Here is a 21,975-nt window from a genome sequence, read left to right on the forward strand (position 1 = left end):
TGGCTTGGTCCAGTTCGCAAGCAATGTCTTCTTCAGGACATGGTGCAAGGGAACAGTGGACGCTTCCTTAGGTGGAGAAGGATAGTCCAGGAGCTCAAACATTTCAGCCCTGGGCTCGTCCTCCACAACCACCGGGAAGGGGATGGCCGTAGACATCTCCCGGACAAAGGAGGCAAAAGACAGACTCTCGGGAGGAGAAAGCTGTCTCTCAGGAGAGGGAGTGGGATCAGACGGAAGACCCTCAGACTCCTCGTCAGAGAAATATCTGGGATCTTCCTCTTCCTCCCACGAGGCCTCACCCTCGGTGTCAGACACAAGTTCACGGACCTGTGTCTGCAACCTCGCCCTGCTCGACTCCGTGGAACCCCGTCCACGATGGGGGCGTCGAGAGGTAGACTCCCTCGCCCGCATCGGCGAAGCTCCCTCCGCCGACGTAGTCGGGGAGCCTTCCTGGGAGGTGGCCGCGGTCGGTACCGCACGCGGTACCGACGTCGGGGACCTCAACCTGGGCGATGGGCCAGCCGGCGCCACGCTCGACGGTACCGGTGGCGCAAGCACCGCCGGTACCGGAGGGGTAGGGCGCAACAGCTCTCCCAGAATCTCTGGGAGAACGGCCCGGAGGCTCTCGTTTAGAGCGGCTGCAGAGAAAGGCTGAGAGGTCGATGCAGGCGTCGACGTCAGTACCTGTTCCGGGCGTGGAGGCTGTTCCGGGCTGTCCAGAGCGGAGCGCATCGACACCTCCTGAACAGAGGGTGAGCGGTCCTCTCGGTGCCGATGCCTGCTGGGTGCCGAATCCCTCGGCGACCCAGAGCTCTCGGTGCCGACACGGGGAGGAGACCGGTGTCGATGCTTCTTCGATTTCTTCCGAAGCATGTCACCAGAGCTCCCCGGCACCGACGAGGAGGACGTCGAATCCATCCGTCACTTCCTCGGGGCCGAGACTGAAGAAGGTCGATCTCGGGGGGGCTGTACCGCAGGAGCCCTCAGGGTAGGAGGAGACCCACCCGAGGGCTCACCGCCACCAGCAGGGGAATGGACAGCCCTCACCTGCACTCCACCCGATGCACCACCGTCCGACGACATCAGCAGACGAGGTCCTGGTACCACCGACGTCGATGCAGCTATCCGATGTCTCGGCGCCGATGCAGAGGCCCGATGCCTCGATGCACTCGATGCAGGGGCGGCCGAGGAAGATGGTCTGGACGCTGACGACGTCGATGCACTCGAAGATCCCGGTGCCGATGCCGACGAAGAGCCCGAGAACAACACGTTCCACTGGGCTAGTCTCGCTACCTGAGTCCGCCTTTGAAGCAGGGAACACAGACTGCAGTTCTGAGGGCGGTGCTCGGCCCCCAGACACTGAAGACACGACGAGTGTCGATCAGTGAGCGAGATAACCCGGGCGCACTGGGTGCACTTCTTGAAGCCGCTGGAAGGCTTCGATGTCATGGGCGGAAAAATCACGCCGGCGAAATCAAAAGCCGAAATGGCGAAATTTGAAGCACCAAATTTAGAGGGAGAAAAAATCTCGACCGAGGCCGAAAAGAGGCCTACCCCGACGACGAAAGAAAACTTACCGGGGCAAAAAAGCTGGAAGTACGGGGAGGATTTACACGAAACCCGGCGGGGGGTTTCCGGAGCACTTCCCGACTAGGACAAAGCTTTCCCGAAGGAAAAAAACACGTTCAAAACAAATTGGACGCGCGAGGTCGACTTTCCGGGGCTCGACACGGCGAAAACACGACCGTACCGAGTGCGGACAAAAGAAGACTGGCCGGCTCGAGCCGGTTTCGGGCGGGAAGACGGCCGCGCATGCGCGGTGCGCGCGGGCTAGCAAAGGACTTTGCTAGTGAAGTTTCCGATTGGAGGGGCTGCCGTGGACGTCACCCATCAGTGAGAACAAGCAGCCTGCTTGTCCTCGGAGAAATCCAGATATTACTGTATTTGCTTTAGAGTAACTTCATTCATTTTAGGAATTTTTCCATGATCTGATCAAATTTTCAGCTATCAAGTTTGTTTCTTACCCAGGAGATCTACAATAATGGAATTTCCCAGCAGCAAGGAAAAGCCCATCAGTACCCAAGGCAAGAACGGGGCCTGGAAATTAAGAAGACCAAAGAAGTTCATACGGACATAAGGGTTTCTTCTGCTCCAGACATACACAAGCATTATCGTAAATGCCTGACCCAAGAAAACCAGATTCACAAATAAACCAAATATCTGACAAAAAAAAAGTCAAGGAATACCAAGAATACTATCAAGGCAGTGTCTGTACTTTTCTATGCTTAAAATGGCAGCAGGAATACAGCTCTGTTTCTAATGTTAAGTTCTGATAATGTTGTCTATTACTCCGCCCAGACTGTTCCATTTATTAGAACAGAGGATTTTATATACTATAAACAGCACTTCATGGCATTGCAAAAGGCTGAAAAAATAAATATTTCTACTGATACCTGGTGACATTCAGCCAAAGAGCATGTTTACCCCTCTCCTCCCTCCCCCCGCCTGATCCCATCACTTTTGTCCCAAATACAGCACTCTTTCAATCCCTCATCTGTATCCCCAGCAGTGTGGTGGAATGGGTGGGAGGAACTACAAGAATGCTGCAGCTTCTGGTTAGTCCTTTTTTTCCCCTCCCACCCCATTCCTTTTCACCTTGCAGCACATCTGCAGGTCTGGGTTAGCTTGGGGATGGTTTGAGAACATTGCTGGCACAGCTGCTATTGTGCCACCTCAAGTCTTGCTGAAATGCCAGCAAGGTTGCCACTGCTGGCAAAAGAGGTAGTCATATCACTTGAGTCTTCATTGGCAGGAGCTGGAGGCACCCCAAAAACTTGGGGAACCAAGAGACATGTGTGTTCTAGGATGGGAGTAGTAATGGGCTGGGATGTATAAATGCACAGAGCTGCACACATACACTCAGTCCTCTGGCAGTGAGGAGGTTGCAGCCCAGTACCAATTATATACAGAACTTCTACAAGCCTCCTTCCAACATCTCACCACTCACATTGGGCCCGATTTACAATGCAGATTTTCCCAGGATCATTACTCAATTCCTGGAAAGAGGCCGATTTCTTATCTTCCTTCTATGTGAGGAAGGAAATAACCACGTGGAAAATTCTCTTTACTCACAACTGTATACCGCCTTGGGTAAGCTTTCAAGAAGGTGGTAAACAAGTCCTATTAAATAAACAAATTGGTTTAAAGGAGTGATTAATGGTAACCACAATTTTTGGCAGCACAGAGTTGTGCTCACATCCAACAAGTATAATAAAGCTGCACTATTTAGCTTGGGTAAAAGGGTATTCCTTGAAGTATGGAGGAAATTTCGGAAGGGGTAGGGAGAAAAGCAAAAAAAACAATTCTTTGATGATTGAGTTGAATGTTGTATGTTGGTAAACATGAGATTCAATGGTTATATCTTGTATGCAGAATCATTAAAAAAAAAAAAAAAAGCTGCACTATTCAGTATTTACAGCCCCTCACTCCCTTATGCAAGTCTTCTTGTGCATTCAATATATCCTCTATATGTAATATCATAGCAGTGAACAATTTCTGACCAAAACCAGTGCTACATGAAAGGCTATGGAATTCTATATAGCTCCATGAGGGCAACTTTTTTCCATTCACTTACTCTAAATTCTTGGTCCTGTTTCCTGGACTTGTATTTTATTAAATAAATCCAAAACTGGGGGAATCATGTGATGCACTGAAGGGGATAGATGGGGATGCAGGACCCCAGAAGGGGACAGGAACAACTGGCCTGCAGTCTCATTTCTCCCATGAGGACAGCTGAAGTTACATGGACAAGTTTGTTACTAAACTCAGGAGCAAGATGGCTGGGAAAAAAAAATGGAACTCAGTTGCAGAGTGGTGACAAGATGGAGCCAGCGTAAATGTCAGCTCCTGCATTCACAGACCATCAACTTACTCAGCTTATCACAGCAGTCACCAAAGCTCTGGAGGCACAACTAGGCCAGTTACCTGATCAGTTGGCCCATTTGAAACACTGCTGGCAGACTACTTGCTGCACCGGAGATTTAGAGCAGTGAGTTTCCAATATGCACACAGCTGAGGCTCTGGAACGTCAGCTGCATGAACATGAGCACATCTTGATTTGGAAATGTTCTCCCACTGGAGCAATCTCCACATCGTGGGCCATCCAGAATCTTTGCCTGAGCGCATCCTGAGATCTTTACCAGAACAGTGGCTATACGCAGAATTTGCACTGTCAGATAATGTGGGTCCATTCTGCCTGGAATGAGCTTATCAACTGGGCTGCTTGTAGGAAGGTTGTCAGAAACCTCAGGTGGTAATTGTCAAGGTGCATAACTATATACATAAGCTGGAGATATTGCAGTGCTTTAAACAGACTGAATTATGAAGGAGCACCTATCTTGATTTTGCAGGATTACTCCCATCACATTGCAAGAGCACCAATGCAAATTTATGCCATTATGTGCCACATGTCATTCTAAAGGCCTACACTTCATGCTTCTTTATCCTGCTCTTCTCTAAGATTTACAGCAAATGGCCAGTGGTGCACTTTTGACACTGCTAGTGCAGTGCAAGAGTGCCTTAACACCTTGTCTGTGCTGCAGTCCCCTAGATTAGGCTGATACAATGAGACTGCATGAGATTTGTGGTTAGGCACTTAGACATCCATCTTTATGTAACAATATGCCTCTTTAGCTGGTAGTCTTTATTCATGCTGTCAAGAGGGGCGGAGTGTTGTGGGACCCCTCACATCAGACGTGATTCTCTCTGTCCTGCTTCTTGGGTTAGACAGATATTGGGGGCTGTTATTGGGGTAATTTTAGGGGGGGTGGCCGATGGCTGGGATGTGGGATAGGTGAAGGTATTGCTGCTCTCAGGGGTGGCTCCTCTTTTTGGTGTTTTGTGGATTCCCCTCGTTGCTATGTTTTTCTGGTGCCACTTCATCAAAATAGCTGCTGAGATTTCAAGTGGCAGCCTTGAGAGACTTCTGTGGAAGTCTTGCAAGGCCACCACTTGAAGCAGCAGCAAGTGGATCAGCTGTAGCGGCTAGGAAAGAGTGGGGAATCTTTCCTGCCCCTCCCCCCCCCCCCCCCAAGAGGCCACTAGACCACCAGGGTGCATTTATGTAAGTTCGGGGAGGGCACCCTGACTCAGTGCTGGAGAGGAAGGGAGGGGAGGTGGGACAGGTGTAAGAAATGGAGGAGGTTACTTGCAGTAGGTACTGGTTAGATTTTTGTCCCCATGCAACTCTACCTCATACATGAACTCAATGTACCATGATTTATTGAAAGCATTCTTTTCATGCTTATAGCAATAAAGCTGGTAAGATGTTGGCCAGGATAGTCAAAACCTGGGGTGTGGTCTTCTGTTATTGGATACTGTCCAGCAAGTCTTGAATGCCCTGTTGCAGGTTAAGGAACTTTAGGCGCCAGGCACCAATGGTTTCTCGGGGGAATATTATAAGTTCTTACAGTACCAGCTCCTGGGTCCTCTACTGGCTTACCAGTGGTAGATAGAGGCACCTTTCCCCCTCATGAGAATGTTGCCTTAATCACTTTGCCACACAAACTGGGGAAGAAAAACAAAACATGCGGAGGCCAATTCCTATTCTTATCGCCCCATATCAATATTGATGTTAAGCTGCTGGCATGGTTTCTGGCCTCTTGCTTGCTGTACTTTATGCCTATCTTGTTAGCCCCACACAGGTGGGCTTTGTTCAGAACCTACAGTCAGATCTTAACCAGATCCTTTTGGCTATGTTGCACTGTCAGCGTGGGATATGCCTGCCATGCTGTTGAGTTTGGACCGTGCCATGCTGGCAAGTCCGGACGATGCCAAGGTCTTCCATCAGGTCCACTGGCAACATCTTTTCCAGGTGTTGGATGACGTGGGGATTACAGGCTGGTTTTATCATGCGATGCACCCCCTCTGGTAGGTGTGTAAAGTGCACCTTTTTGTCAATGGGGAGGGGGGCTTTCATCTGCTTTTTCCAGCAGCTGTGGTACATGCCAGGTTTCTCCCCTCTTTTATTCTTTCACTAGCACTCCTGTGGGTGATTAATGCTTCCCCAGCTATACCAGGCCTTGATATACACCGACATCCTAGTGGTGTTGACCTCTCCAGAGTCCCCGTCTCAGTGATTGCCCCTCCTGCAGCACTCGGTTTTTCCATTTTTTCCCCTTAATTATGTTAAGTCTAAGGTGCTGCCGTTGGCAGGGGCAGATTCCTTTGGAGTGGTAGGACACTGAGGTACTTAGGGAAACTATTGACTATGGATCTGGATACTATTCTCTACACCATTAATGTAGCCTCCTTATTTAACAGCACAAGGAATAAGTTACATCTGATGAGCATATCCACCTCCAACATGCTCTTTCCTCCCCTCCCGGCTCTAGACTTTCCAAATGCTGCCTTTGCATTGTTGGTATGGGCCTTCTTAATATTCATTATTTGATGGTGGCCTGTAGTATAGGAATACTGAACACTTTTCCCTCTACAGTGAAAACAAACCTGGTGCCCAGGATAGGTCCTTAAGGGCAGGCTGGTGTTGGGTTTGTAGGCAATACCACTTTTCAGCTACAGTGACTTATCCCATCACTATAATAATCTTGCATTCGCTCCTGGGCAAGGTTTGAGTGTTTTTACTAGATGGGTATGGTGAGGACTTCACTAATTGCACAGGCAGTTGATGAGGAATATCAGCTGAAATCATTTGCCACTTCACAACAGGACTGCCACCTGTTGGCCTCCAATTATTTTGCTTAGCTGCTGTTTCGGTCTCCTTTTACCGTGGACACACCTTGTTAGAGTTCACATGGTTGTGCTGGCATTCCATCAATATTTAAAAGGACATTACCCTGGCTTTGGACTATGCTAAAATAGCAACTAGCTGGTCTGCCAACCTCCACTGCACTAACTACAGAGCAGCTGTACCACTTTGTTCAGGGGATCCACAAAATGCTGGACTTGATACTACGAGCGATGCTCTAAAAATTTGCTTTGCAACTATCTCTGCACTGTGTGTTGAAAGCAACTATTGCAACTCATGCCACTTGTTCTAAATGTAAACAGCCCTTAGCAACCTTAGGCTACATGTTCTGTCATTGCTTTAGAGGAGCATTTAGACAGTACAGTTGACCCGCTCATGCTTTTTGGACATTACATTTGCACTGATCTTTTCTCCAAAAAGCTGTCCTATTTAATGTCAAAGTGATACTTTTAACCTGGATGGAGGCTACAGAACCTACTCACCACTGGTGCTCTTCCTTTGTCAGATGCGACTGGAGAGAGGATTTCTTCCCTTGACAGTCCCCCTGGATGCCAATTTCAGGAGCTTTGGCTTTTGGTTGACTTTGCCTTCAAGAGCACACAGCTATTTACTGACCTTTTAATCATTGTGTTATATCAGTTTTTCTACGGGGAAGCCATGGGGGGGGGGGGGGGGGGGGTGTTCTCATGTTAAAAAGTTCTGGTGTGTTATGCTTTAGTGGTTTCTTGCTAAACATGATTTAAACAAATCCAAAACAGTGAAAGGATACAGTCATTAAAAGACCACCAAAAAGAAACATAAATACAAAGTCAGCAGTGCGGCCTCGGAAAGAGCCCTCTTCAAGCATTCGACAGTAACGATATCTGAAAGTGGTTCAGGAAAAATATAAAGTGCACATACTGAAAGGAAGTACTTCATCCATTACTACCAAGCAAGAGTTAAAAAAAAAAAAAAAAAAAAAAAAAAAAAAGGCGCTCATTTTCAGAGTATATGGACATTTCAAAATGACAAAGTCCATCTGCCAAAAATGTATACATTGTGATTTTGGAACGGTAGAGAATGTCAACATTCTACACTGCAGTTTGTCCAAATAGCAAGGGGGCGTGTTTTGGGCAGGACAAGGGAGGGCCCAAAATTAGGACGCCCAACAGCAATAACTGAACAGAAAGAAACGTCCAAGCCTAAAAAGGATGTTTTTATTTAGACCCATTTCAGTCACAGCCAGGGTTAACAGGTGCTCTGAGCAACTGACCACTGGAGGGATTATGGCATAACACCCCTTTACTCTCCCAGTGGCTGTTGCCATAATCCTCCAGTGGTCAGCTGCTCAGAGCACCTCATTGTACCCTGGGCATGAGTGAAATAAGGCTAAATAAAAGCATCCGTTTTAGGTACCTCCCCTGAAAGTGAAACCAGAAAGGAATACCAGGCTCTATGCTAGCATTAGATAGAAGGGGCATTCTGAGCAAAGCAGGTCTGAGGAGAAACCCATACACCATGTCCCCTCCCTACCCATCTTCAAATCTCTGCTTAAAACTCACCTCTTCAATGCTGCCTTTGGCGCCTAACCGCTCGAGAAATATAAAATGCCCCAATCTATCCACCCTATCAGATTAACTGTTCACTCGTCCTCTAGATTGTTCACTTGTTTTTTAGATTGTAAGCTCTTTGAGCAGGGACTGTCCTATGTTTGAATTGTACAGTGCTGCGTAACCCTAGTAGCGCTTTAGAAATGTTTATTAGTAGTAGTAGTAGAAACCTAGTGGTCAGTGTCGAGGACCCTGGTTCAATTCTCACTTCAGCTCTTTTAATTTAAATTGTGAGCCCTCTAAACAGACATTCCTACTGTACCTAAATATTGATATCTTCAAGCCTGAGGCCATTGAAGTGTACAGTAGGCATTTCCTTGTTCCTGGAGGGCTTGACATTTAAGAGTTGTAGGAGAATATGAACCTGGGTGCCCTGGTTCAGTCCACTGCACTAACCACTACGCTGCGCCTCTGCTCTAACAGGACATGTGGCCATTCCGGGTTTTTTCATTCTTTCAACATTTTAAATTGCCATGCAATAACTGGACCCCTTGGACCAGATTTCCTTGCTGCATAATTCAAGGCTATCTGCCAAGCGAGGTTTGAATTCCATCAACATTCCTGATCTTGGGCAAGTCACTTAACCCTCAATTGCCTCAGGTACAAGTCTAGATTGTAAGCCCTCCAAGGGCACAAAAATACCTACTGTACCCGAATGAGACTCATCTTGAGCTACCACTAAAATGGCTGAGCTAAATCCAAATCTCTACTCTTCCCCCCCCCCACACACATAAAAAATGTCCCACCATGGTGCTGCCTGAACAGTAATGAAATATGCCTCAATACCACTGCATTTATTGCTATGTGTTGGGTGGGGGAGGGGAGAGAATTTGATTTTGTGTTATCAAAACTAGAAAGTAATTTCAGCATCTTCCTTAACCCCCCCCAACCTTCTAATCCAACAGTGATATTTGTTCACAAAGCATCATGTTTCTCAAAAATTAATTGCAACAAGACCAAACCTATCCAATTAACTCCACCCACTTCATACTTGTACAGGAATAACTAAAAGCTTTACATTGTGAAGCATTAAAATCCTAACAATTATATCTACACTAAAGATGTGTATTTGAGTTGTACCACAAATGCTTCATGAAGGATACAAGAAAATCATATTAAATAAAAAATTGAATCCAACAGGACCAAAGAATAAAAAGTTTGTAATTAACCGCCATACCTGTAAAGGGGAAAAAAAAGCAGATGAGTTTTGAGATGCAGTTTACCTTTACCCTTATTTGTATACCCTACCCCAGTCATTGCAGTGACATTATTCTGGCCAGGGACCATAGACTGACTCCTATGGCATCTGGTATACATGAACCCAAGCCTGGCTAGCAGATTTTACTGTTCTTAAATACGGTTTATTGAGACTTGTTATACCACTAGCTGCCAAGGCAGCTAAATAGCTAATAGCTAGGTGTTTTCCCCTCTCTGTAGTCTGATCATCACTGTTTCTGGACCAAATAAAGGCCAACCTGAAGGATTCCAGGGAATCAAGATAAAAGGGCTTATCCAAGAATGGACCTTTCATGTACTCCTACTGCCACTACTTCTACCATGAAGGTGGCAGGTAGAAAGGATGATGCAGGGCAGTTGAGCAACTGGGTGTCCCTCCTCTATTAAGCTGTCAGTGCAAGAAGATGGGCCCTCAAAGTGCTGAATTGACTGGTGTTTACTGGGATGCCTTTTGCAAGGCTTGTTTAGTGGTATTGATGTCTCAGTGTTGCTTGTGTTTATTTTTATGCAAATTTTTGATTGATTTAAAAAAACAAACTACTTGCTTCAGATGAAATTGGGACTCCTGATACAGACTACTTTGATAAACATGACCATGTAGAGTCCTTCACAGCAACTGACCATTGTTTTAATGAAGGACTATCTTAGAATTTTAATTGCACACTATTGTGTTTTTTTCATGGTTTTTTGTTAGTGTGGAAATTGGTTATCCATGCCATCATTTCCCTCGTGATACTCCACTTTTAACACTCGGAACATGTAATCCCACCTTCCTCATCAAATGCATTTTTGGCATTCAGACAATTGTCTCTGATCTATTGTCAAAGTGGCTGGCAATTTCCTCATGTTACAAATTCCGCCCTCCTCAGTGGCAGAATCATGGTCCCCAGCCTAGCTGCTAAGATCACAGCCAAAACTGACACTTAAGGTCTATGTTCTGTGCATCTCTACCCTTCTTGTGGTATTCTGAAGAGATATATCAAAGTCCTAATTGTAGTTTTGCACATCTCTTCCTGGGCCTGATTTAATGTGTTCTGTCAAGGGATGACAGGAGTGACTGACTAGTAAGCCCCCCAAGGCAAGGGAGAAAAGGCACATGTGAATGAAGTCAAGATGAGGGGGCTGGTGGAGAGAAGCTATACAGTTTAACATTGACTTGAGAAGGAGCTATGAGTGTCTACAGTGCTAGAGGACAAACTAAGATATGCATATTAAATCTTAGTCTATCACTGAGCATATCTGGAGGGCAGAGGATCTGGAGCAACAGGTGTCAGCCCAGCAGGATGCAACAGGTCACCTGGCACAGCAGCTTCAAGTGTTGCAGCAGAACGCAAAGATCGCGATAATATGATCCAACCCAATATTCATCTCACAGGTCTACTGGAGACAGTCAAGAAAGTTGAGCAATGGTTCCTAGAGAAGCTGAGCCTGGAGGTGGTGCGTGAGCCAGTGCACCATGAATGGGCCCATCACGTTGGCCTGGAGTGAAGAGGGGGAATTCACTGAGACCAGTGATATCCAATATACTGAACTGGATCAACAAAGTGCTTGTTTCAAGCTTACCAGAAGGTATGGAACCTTGCATACAGTGGCAGCAAACATCTGTTTTTCCCATGTCTCAACGCACATTGCTGCACAGAGGAGGATGATGGTGCCAGTGTATGCCAACAATCAGATAGGGCTGCAGTTTGCCTTGCTGTTCCTACCAAAGCTAAAATGTATAGAATGAGGGAAAGGTTGTATAACCTTGCAGAACTAGAGGATATGAGCGCATTTGTACACAGGTAAGACCTGCAAAAAGGTAAGGAAGAACAGTCCAGGACGAGTTTACTAGACTCCTCCTTACCCATGGACAGCTATTAGGGTAAGGGGGGGGGGGGGCAGGTAGAATGATAGTGAACTTTCTAGGCTCACCATGGGACTTCAAATTAAAGCAAGGGAAACTTACATATGGACTGTGCAAGTGCTTGTTCTACAGTACATTAATGGTTCCTAAAGAACTATGGAGAGCCAAAGATGGCAGATGCCCTTCTTAAATTGCTCATCAATTGAGTCCTGGCTCCCACCTTGTCCTCATATGTGGAACTGATGTACCTTTGGGCATGAGAACTAAGTGTTCAGCAAGGACCGATGAGGCCTTTAAGGTCAGATGGGTGTGGGGGGGGGGGGGGGGGGGGAACAGACAGACTGGCTGAGACAAGGATTTGGCTAGGACTAGTGCAGTGGTGAGATATGGTGTTCAAAAGACTTTACCCTATGTTTCTCTTAATGGAAGTGTGGCGTTGTCTGAGAAGGAAAGTCTGTTGGAATAGATGGAATATATAAAAATGGGTCTAAGTGTAGACTGGGAATAGTAAGAGCAATGGGTGGAAGTGGGGAGGTGTAGGGACTTCAAGAAGAGCATCTAACTATATGGTTTTGCCCTGGGGAAGGGGCACCACTAGGCATTTCCTAGCTAAGGGGTGGTCATACAAGAAGATAGTCCCTTGGAGCAAGGGGGGGGGGGGGGAAAGACAACTTTGTGGAATGGATGAGCACTGCTTGTGGGGCAGGAGCATGGTGTGACTGCTCTGACAATCTAGGCTTGGGAATGTGGAAGGCATAACAGTATTGTATGTGCACTAATGGCAGTGTGACCATGAACTAATTTGCAAGAGGCTAGATAAGATTCTATAGTCACACTGAATGTAGATGGGATATACTGTCCTGCTAAGTGGAAGAATTACTGGATGTGTAAACAGGCCAAGGCAGATACAATGTTCTGGCAAGAAACATCTTACAGACTCGAGCATAGAAAACTTTAAAGGATGGGTGGGTCAATGAGGTTTTTCCTCCCATAATAGGAGGGGTGACAAAATTAATTCACAAGCAGCTGCCATTTGAACTAGATACTCAGGTCATGAGGGGAGTCACATGCTGGTAACATTTCACTCTTCATGTTTTTATTCCACAGAATTCTGTGCACTACTGATTGTGGAAGTGTTGAAGTTAGAGATTTTAACACAGTGGCAGATCTGGAAACAGACTGTAAACTCATCAAAAAGCATGAAATAAGGGAGTACATTTATTGAAGAATTAGATCTTTCAGGTATCTGGAGAGTGCTGCATCTGGGAGACACAGATTTTATGTTTTACTCACACCCATATAAGGGGAAGGGAGGGGCTTTACTTGGCAGCTGAACTGGAGGAGTTTCAGACTTTTCTTAAACAGCATTGAGAACATATAGCTTTGAACAGAAATCTGGAGACTTTGCCACTGCTGTGGACAGCAGGAAATGTGGTAATGAGGGAGCATGTCATGTATACAGCTCACAAAAACAGTGCAACACTGAAGCTTTAAGGCTAACACAGGGTGGTCCAGCAGGTCCAAAGGAAATCTGTTGTAGATATGACTGACAATATGAGAGAATTAGGGAGGGTGCAGCTAGCACAGAAGGTAAAATTATGTATAATCATACCTGATAATTTTCTTTCCATTAATCATAGCTGATCAATCCATAGACTGGTGGGTTGTGTCCATCTACCAGCAGGTGGAGATAGAGAGCAAACTTTTGCCTCCCTATATGTGGTCATGTGCTGCCGGAAACTCCTCAGTATGTCGATATCAAAGCTCCATCCGCAGGACTCAGCACTTAGAGAATTACACCCACGAAGGGACACTCTGCCCAGCTCACCACCGCCGAAACGGGGGAGGGGAATCCGTCCAGCTCATCCCCGCGGAGCGGGGGAGGGACACCACACCCGCCGATGCGGGGGGATCTGGCTTATCCTGCAACCGCAACCGCGGGAGGAGCTGACTGACCCTAACACCGCCGAAGCGGGAGGGGTACAAAACTGCCCTACAGCCGCACGAAGCGGGAGGGAGTGCCGGCAGAATTTTAAGTCTCAATCCAGCCCCGTAAAACGGAGGGGAGAGGAATGCAGCAGCTCACTGTAACACAAACTCGTCTTAACTCTTGAAGAATCCAAGTGAAAAAACTTGAACACGAAGTCTTTCTGAAGTAACTGAAGACTAAACTTGAACCTGAAATGCAACCAGAATAAAAACAATACAGATATCTGGGAGGGGCTATGGATTGATCAGCTATGATTAATGGAAAGAAAATTATCAGGTATGATTATACATAATTTTACCTTCCATATCATCAAGCTGATCAATCCATAGACTGGTGGGATGTACCGAAGCAGTACTCACCCAGGGCGGGACATAGAAATCCCTGACCGCAACACTGAAGCTCCAAACCGGGCCTCCGCCCGAGCAGCCACAGTCAAGCGGTAATGCTTGGAGAATGTATGGGCCGAAGCCCAAGTTGCCGCCTTGCATATCTCTTCCAAGGAGACGGAACCGGCCTCTGCCATCGAGGCCGCCTGAGCTCTTGTAGAGTGAGCCTTCAGCTGGATAGGCGGCACCTTCCCCGCGGCCACATAAGCCGCTGCAATGGCTTCCTTGACCCATCTTGCCACTGTAGGCTTAGCAGCCTGCAGACCCCTACGAGGACCTGTATACAGGACAAACAGATGATCCGATTTCCGGAAATCATTGGTCACTTCCAAGTATCTGATGATGACTCGTCTCACATCCAGATATTTAAGAGCAGAGTACTCCTCTGGGTAGTCCTCCCTACGAAAGGAAGGGAGACATAGCTGCTGATTCACATGGAAGCGAGAAACAATCTTGGGCAGGAAGGAAGGCACTGTGCGAATAGTCACTCCTGCCTCAGTGAACTGTAGAAAAGGCTCTCGACACGAGAGCGCCTGGAGCTCGGAAACTCTTCTGGCTGAAGTGATAGCCACCAAAAAGACTGCTTTCAACGTCAGGTCTTTCAGAGATGCCCTTGACAAGGGTTCAAACGGCGGCTTCTGCAATGCTCTTAGCACCAGGTTGAGATTCCACGCAGGCACCACTGAGTGCAGAGGAGGGCGCAGGTGATTAACCCCCTTGAGAAAGCGCACCACATCTGGCTGCGAAGCCAGGGAAGCACCCTTCAGGCGGCCCCTGAAGCAAGCCAGAGCCGCTACCTGGACCTTAAGGGAACTGAGCGACAGGCCTTTGTCCAGACCTTCTTGCAGGAACGTCAACACTGAAGAAATTGGAGCAGTGAAAGGAGAAAGAGAGCCTGCTTCACACCACGCTGCAAAGATACGCCAAACCCTGGCGTAAGCCGTAGAAGTAGAGCGTTTCCTCGCTCTCAGCATAGTGGCGATGACCTTGTCTGAGAAGCCCTTCTTCCTCAGACGCTGCCGCTCAATAGCCAGGCCGTAAGACCAAAGGGGGAGGGATCCTCCATCACCACGGGACCCTGATGTAACAGGCCCTGCTCCACTGGCAACCGCAGAGGATCGTCGACTGAGAGCCTGATCAAGTCCGCATACCAGGGACGCCTGGGCCAATCCGGACCCACCAGGATTATCCTGCCGGGATGCTTTGCCACCCGGTCTAGTACCCTGCCCAACATGGGCCAGGGCGGGAACACATAGAGAAGCTCTTGTGTCGGCCATTGTTGGAGAAGAGCATCTACTCCCAGGGATCGAGGGTCCCGTCCTCTGCTGAAGAAGCGCGGCACTTGGCAATTGGCCGATGACGCCATCAGATCTAGGCTCGGCTGGCCCCAGCGCTTCGTGATGTCCAAGAACGCCTGAGCAGATAGCTGCCACTCTCCGGGCTCCAAGGTATGGCGACTGAGAAAGTCCGCCTTGACATTCATGACTCCGGCAATGTGGGCCGCTGACAGCTGTTCCAGGTTCGCTTCCGCCCACTGGCATAGACTCATAGCTTCCTTGGCTAGAGGGGCGCTCTTGGTACCTCCCTGGCGGTTGACATAGGCCACAGCCGTGGCATTGTCCGACAGGACCCGTACAGGCTTGAACACCAGTACCGGGATGAACGCCAAAAGCGCCAACCGAATGGCTCTGAGTTCCAGGAGGTTGATAGACCACTTTGCCTCTGCAGGAGACCAGAGCCCCTGCGCTGTCCTTCCCAAGCAGTGGGCTCCCCAGCCCGATAACGAGGCGTCCGTCGTGACGACAATCCACTCTGGGGACACCAGAGGCATTCCCGCAGACAACTTGTCTGTCTGCATCCACCAGCTCAGCGCCTTGCGCACTGCTGGATCCAAGGGAAGACGCACAGCATAATCCTCCGACATCGGAGTCCAGCGCTGCAGCAGAGAGTGTTGTAGTGGTCTCATATGAGCCCTGGCCCAGGGCACTACTTCCATCGTGGCCGTCATAGAGCCCAACAGCTGCACATAGTCCCAAGCCCGAAGAGGGGAGGCTACTAGGAACTGGTCCACCTGAGCCTGAAGCTTGACAATCCGATTGTCTGGCAGGAACACTCTGCCCACTTGGGTGTCGAATCGAACTCCCAGATACTCCAGGGACTGAGTCGGGCGCAGCTGGCTCTTCTCCCAGTTGATGATCCATCCCAGGGAGCTCAAAAGAGCAACTACCCGGTCCACAGCTTTGCCGCACTCTGCATAAGAGGGGGCTCGGATCAACCAGTCGTCCAGATAAGGATGGACTTGTACTCCTTCCTTTCGCAGGAAGGCCGCTATGACCACCATTACCTTGGAAAAGGTCCGCGGAGCAGTAGCCAACCCGAACGGGAGGGCTCTGAACTGGAAGTGTCGGCCCAGGACTGCAAAACGCAGAAAGCGTTGATGAGGAGGCCAGATGGGAATATGCAGGTACGCTTCCTTGATGTCCAAGGATGCCAGGTACTCCCCTGCCTTCACTGCCGCTATAACAGAGCGGAGAGTCTCCATGCGAAAGTGCCGCACTTTCAAGGCCCGATTGACCCCTTTGAGGTAGAGGATAGGCCGGACCGAACCTCCTTTCTTTGGTACCACAAAGTAAATGGAGTAACGCCCCTTGCCAAGCTGACTTTCTGGCACCGGAACGACCGCACCCAGGCGGATCAGATTGTCCAAAGTCTGCTGCACTGCCACAGCTTTGACCGGAGACTTGCAGGGAGAGAGTACAAACCCGTCTCTTAAGGGTCGGCAGAACTCCAGCTTGTAGCCGTCTCTGATGACTTCCAGCACCCAAGCGTCTGAAGTTATTGTGGTCCACTCGCCCAGAAACGAGGACAGCCGTCCTCCAATCTGCACTGGGGCGTGGACCAATACCCCGTCATTGGGTACGAGACCCTGGGGGAGGACCGGAGGGAGCACCTCCGGGACGGCGGTCTCTGCGAAAGGAATGCTGCTTGGGGGAGAAATTCCTCTTAAAGGAAGTGGGGGCAGAAGTACCCGACCTGCCCGGGCGGTACCGACGGGCTTCCTGAAACAGTCCTCTGGAGGTACCGGGACGAGCACTCGCCCGAGCCCTGACCTCCGGCAACTTCTTGCCCTTAGACGTGCCGAGATCAGTCACGATTTTGTCCAGCTCGACCCCAAGAGCAGCTTGCCTTTAAAAGGCAATCTAGCCAGGCGGGATTTTGAGGCGTGGTCAGCAGACCAATGTTTCAGCCAAAGCCACCGCCGCGCAGAGACAGTCTGAGCCATGCCTTTAGCTGAGGCTCTCAAGACATCATACAGCAAGTCTGCCAAATAGGCTAAGCCCGATTCCAGGGCTGGCCAATCATTCCTCAAGAAATGATCCGAGGGGGAAGCCCGCTGCACCATAGTCAGGCACGCCCTGGCCACATAGGAGCCGCAAACTGAGGCCTGCAAACTTAAAGCAGCCGCCTCAAAGGACGACCTTAAAGCCGCCTCCAATCTCCTGTCTTGGGCGTCCTTTAGGGCCGTGCCACCTTCCACCGGCAATGCCGTTTTCTTAGTCACCGCAGTGATTAAAGAATCCACGGTAGGCCACAGATAGGCCTCACGTTCACTCACAGCCAAAGGATAGAGGCGGGACATAGCCCTAGCCACTTTAAGGCTCGCTTCTGGGACATCCCATTGAGCCGAAATTAAGGTGTGCATGGCATCATGCACGTGGAAGGTTCTAGGCGGGCGCTTAGTCCCCAGCATAATGGCAGAGCCAACAGGGGCTGAGGGAGAGACGTCCTCCGGAGAGGATATCTTCAAAGTGTCCATGGCCTGTAACAACAGGTTGGGCAAATCCTCCGGGCGAAAAAGCCGCGCTGCAGAGGGGTCATCCGCTCCATCCGAGCGGGGATCCGTCTCCACCAAGGAATCCGCAAAGGACCGTTGGGAGACCTCAGACACGCTGCCCTCATCTACATCGGAGGAGACAAATTCCTCCAAGGCCTGGGAATCAACCCGAGGGCGTTTACCTCTGGGAACCTCAACCTCTTTACCAGAGGAGGGAGCGGGGGCAGCGTTGTGCATGAGGAAGGCCCGATGCAGCAGCAAAACAAACTCGGGGGAGAAACCCCCCAGACTGTGCACCTCCGCAGCCTGGGCAACAGCCCTAGGCGCGCTCTCAACCGGCGCTCGCAATAGCGGGGGAGAGACATGCTGCGCATCCAAAATGGCGTCCGGCGCGAAACTCCGCGAAGGAGCCGCGCGGGAAGAACGGCTCTTAACTTTAGCCGCTTCTGTGCCGTCGCCCAAATTAAGGGCGTTCATGGCATTAATGTCTCCAACCTCAAGGGCGGCCCAAGAAGAAGCCGTCCGAGCCGCGTGGCCGGCCAAGATGGCGGAGGCGAGGAGCGGGGGATGGGCGTTTATGGCGGGAAAAACCGCCACGCCGGAGGAAGGACCGGGACATGCATCGGTCGCGAAACTGTCACCCACCAAGGGCGAATCCGGCTTGAAGACCCCCGCATCCCCTCTAGAAGCGCTCGAGCGACCCGGGGAGCGACCCTTTGCGCCCTCGCCCTCCGACGCCATGAGCCACGAGGAGAAGAATCGGGGAACCCCCGCCCGCTATAAAAAGGTAAAATTACCTGCTGTCCGCTCCGAGTTGTAACGACCTGGTGTCTCAGTGAGTAGCTGCAATAGACGCTTAAATAAACGTCGAAATAAACGCCTTTAAGGCCGTTCAAAAATTTTTTTTTTTTTTTTTTTTTTTTTAACGGAGCCAGCGGGAGGGGGGAGAAAAGGAGGGACCTGGCACCACCAGGTTTGCACTTGCTCAAAAGAGCCCTCAACCCCAGGCACTCAACAAAACCTAAAAATTAGGCTTGGAGGCCTAGCCAGAGCTGCTGCTGTGTGTGACCACCACCTGCTGAGATAGAGAACATACTGAGGAGTTTCCGGCAGCACATGACCACATATAGGGAGGCAAAAGTTTGCTCTCTATCTCCACCTGCTGGTAGATGGACACAACCCACCAGTCTATGGATTGATCAGCTTGATGATATGGAATAGCTTATTACAAAGAACCCATAAGTCCATGCTATAATACCAATATAAACTGGCCAAATGAGAAAGCTAGCAAGCTTCTTGGTAGGCTGATGAAGAGCAGTAAGAAGTGCACATATATACTGGGTATCAGGGATGGGGGTGGCATGCTTCAGTAATACTATGGAAGGGACCCAACAGCACCAACTTTTATAAAAATCTATACAAGGAAACACTAAGATGGGAGGGGAGACTGACAGCTGCTAACAGATGCAGAAAAGGCAACTGAATGTGCTGCTGACAGATATGCACCTATAAAGGGGCTGAAGGAAAAAAAAAATTGTAGGGCTGGGATCCAAGTTTTATACAGTTCTGGGATGGAAAGTCATGGAGCTCTGCAGAACATGTTAAATCAGGCCCAGGAAGAGATGTGGTATTCTAAGAGATACAAGTCCTAATTGTAGTTTTGCACAAGGGTAGAGAAATGCAGAACACAGGGTCCTATAGACCTTAACATAGGTGTTTAATTTTGGCTGTGATCTTAGCAGCTGGTCTGGGGGCCATGAGTCTGCAACTAGTGAGGGTGGAACATGTAATATGAGGAAATTGCTAGCCATCTTGACAATAGAGCAGGGGCAATCCTGAGTGTGAATGTCAAAAAGGCGTTTGACAAGGTAAGGTGGGTGTTCAGAGTGTTACGAAAGTGAAGCATTACTAGAATGTTGGCATGGATAAAAAGCACTGGAAGCCTAGTGCCCATTAATAAAAGAGAGAGTGTTACAGGAAGCAGCACTAGGCAGGGCTCTCACTATCCCCACCCCCCTCTTTTTATTCTAACATTAGAGCCCTTAGCCCTTAAGCTGCAGCAGCCTCCTGAGTTATCAAGGTGGGAAAGATGAAGCCATTAATTTGTAGACACTATTTTAATATCTGTGGGAAAGTTAAAAAAATATATTAAAGGTGACTGTACATTTTGAGTGCATTGTAGGCCTGAAAATTAAGTCTGCGGCCTTGCCCTTTGACTAGCCTGCCACAGGATACCTCTCTCTTCAGATGAGAGATGAGATTAAATATTTGGGAGTGTGGATATTGAGGGACCGCATAAAAAATTGTAACAAATTAATATAGCTGAGGTGTCAAATGGAAGTCAAGTGGAAAGATCTGCCACCAGCATGTTATTCAAGATGGTACTCCCCAAATCATTGTATAAATTGCAGATACTGCCATGCTGGCTTAGTAGGAGAGATCAGCACAAGGTTAACATAAGCTCTTAAATTCTGTGGCATAAGCAGAAGTTATGGATTGTGTTGGACAGGTTACTGCATCCAAAGGAGAAGGGGGAAATTGGACCTCCCAGACCTCTGCCAATATAAAGCAGCATGTCAGCCGAGGTGCAGTTGTGAACAAAGTAGTGGAACATACAAGTCTAGAAGGGCTATCACTGAGGTAATGATGCCTTGGTCCCCCTTATATTGCATCCAGGCAAGGAGTGTGGGAAGGGAGGGAGAGAGCTGGGTGCATCTAGGGCAGTATGACTTTTATAAGAGTCAAGGAACAGCATGAGACAGGTCTATTTACGTCTTATCCCCAGGCTGGGGGGTTTGTTTAAAGAATGGGAAGGTAAGGGATTGAGGTTTGTTGGGATCTGTATTCTTATGAGCAGCTTTTCTTGTTGTCTGGGCGATTTATAGTCAGTTTTATTTTAAATATATCAGGTGTCATATGCAAAGGATGAAAGGGGTGGCACGGATGCAAGAGGGGAAGAAGCGGGGTAACAAATCAGTGTGCATGTCAGAGCACGAAGATAAAAACTCATTGAAGGGGCTTGTTACTTTTTATCAACATATAGGAGTGAGGTCGAGGTTTTTCTACAGGTTCATATAGAAGTCCTATGAAGTGAGAAGTACAAAGCGGTTCAAAATGGGGGATTTCACCACCAAAATATGAGCTACATATGAATGGTAAATTGGTGATTTCATGCATGCTCTTAAGATGTCTGAAATTGAGAGGGGGAATTGGGCCACGTATAAAATGGGTAGTACTGAGTAAAGAGGGAGGTTCTTCTATTGGGGGACCTACAGGAGAGTTAGAAAGGGGAGGAGCAAACATACTCTGAAGTGAATTCTGGTTCAGTGGAATGAACTGTCCCTTCTCACAGAGAGAATGAGCAAAGTGGAATGGGTAGCCGTGAAGTGGGGGACATGCAAGGTTACAGGGGAATATAGGGAGGTATAACATGCTTGCTACAGTGGCCCACAGGCACAACAAAGAGCCACTGCAGGATATTGGGGTTGTAATAGAGTGGAGAGAGGTGGTGAAACAGATAGGGAGGGAAAGCAAATGCAGGTAAGAATGAATGAGTATTGGGGGGGGGGGGGGGGTGGATTTAAGACATGAGGGAGAGAAATAGGGGAAGAACAAAAAAGCTGCAACATTAAGCCCTGCTAGCTGTGGTTAATACCTAGTGTAGCAGTAGTTGAGTTTTGTTTGTACAAGTTGTAAAGGAGGTACATTGATGTGTTGAGAGCAAAAAAGTTGGACATGGTAAGAATTTTAAACCCCCGAACCTACTGCAATGTTACAGGATATCCTGTATGGCAAATTCTAAAGCAGCCATTAGGCTAAGTTGAACATTAGAACTGCATCAGACTAAGGTCCATCTAGCCCAGTATTCCGTTTTCAACAGTGGCCAATCTAGGTCACAAGTACCTGGCACTAAAAGAGTTACCGTATTTTTCGGACTATAAGATGCACCTAGGTTTTAGAGGAGGGAAATAGGAAAAAAATTTTTTTCCTTTTTCCCTCTAAAACCTAGGTGCTCCGGTGCGTCTTGTCCGAGTTCGGGATCGCCCTCCCCTACTTACGTCACGCAATGTTCCCTGGTGGTCTAGTGATGTCGGGGCAGGAAAGAGCCCCCTCTTTCCTGCCCAGCGCTCTGCTCTCCGTCCTCCTGAATGCTGCCTGATGGTCTCGGCGAGATTCAAAATGGCCGCAGAGACTTCAATTCTCGGCAGCCATTTTGAATCTCGCCGAGACCGTCAGGCAGCATTCAGGAGGACGGAGAGCAGCGCGCTGGGCAGGAAAGAGGGGGCTCTTTCCTGCCCCGACGTCACTAGACCACCAGGGAACATCG

At 48.7% G+C, this 21,975-nt stretch overlaps 1 protein-coding gene across 2 annotated transcripts in view; it reads right to left on the reverse strand.

Annotated features, from left to right (window-relative positions):
* LOC115456848 (derlin-2) overlaps positions 1-21,975 on the reverse strand; it is a 63,925-nt gene that overhangs the window by 34,154 nt on the left and 7,796 nt on the right. Inside the window, exons 3-5 of one of the 2 annotated variants that reach the window (XM_030186175.1) lie at positions 9,459-9,532; positions 7,536-7,629; positions 2,025-2,220 (exon numbers count right to left, since the gene is read on the reverse strand). The exons of the other annotated variant lie outside the window; for it this stretch is intronic. Coding sequence (XP_030042035.1) covers positions 2,025-2,220; positions 7,536-7,629; positions 9,459-9,532 — 364 coding nt within the window. The remainder of the gene's footprint in view (positions 1-2,024; positions 2,221-7,535; positions 7,630-9,458; positions 9,533-21,975) is intronic. 2 annotated transcript variants of the gene reach the window in all.

Source organism: Microcaecilia unicolor, chromosome 13, assembly GCF_901765095.1.
Source record: "Microcaecilia unicolor chromosome 13, aMicUni1.1, whole genome shotgun sequence".
NCBI lineage: Eukaryota > Metazoa > Chordata > Amphibia > Gymnophiona > Siphonopidae > Microcaecilia > Microcaecilia unicolor.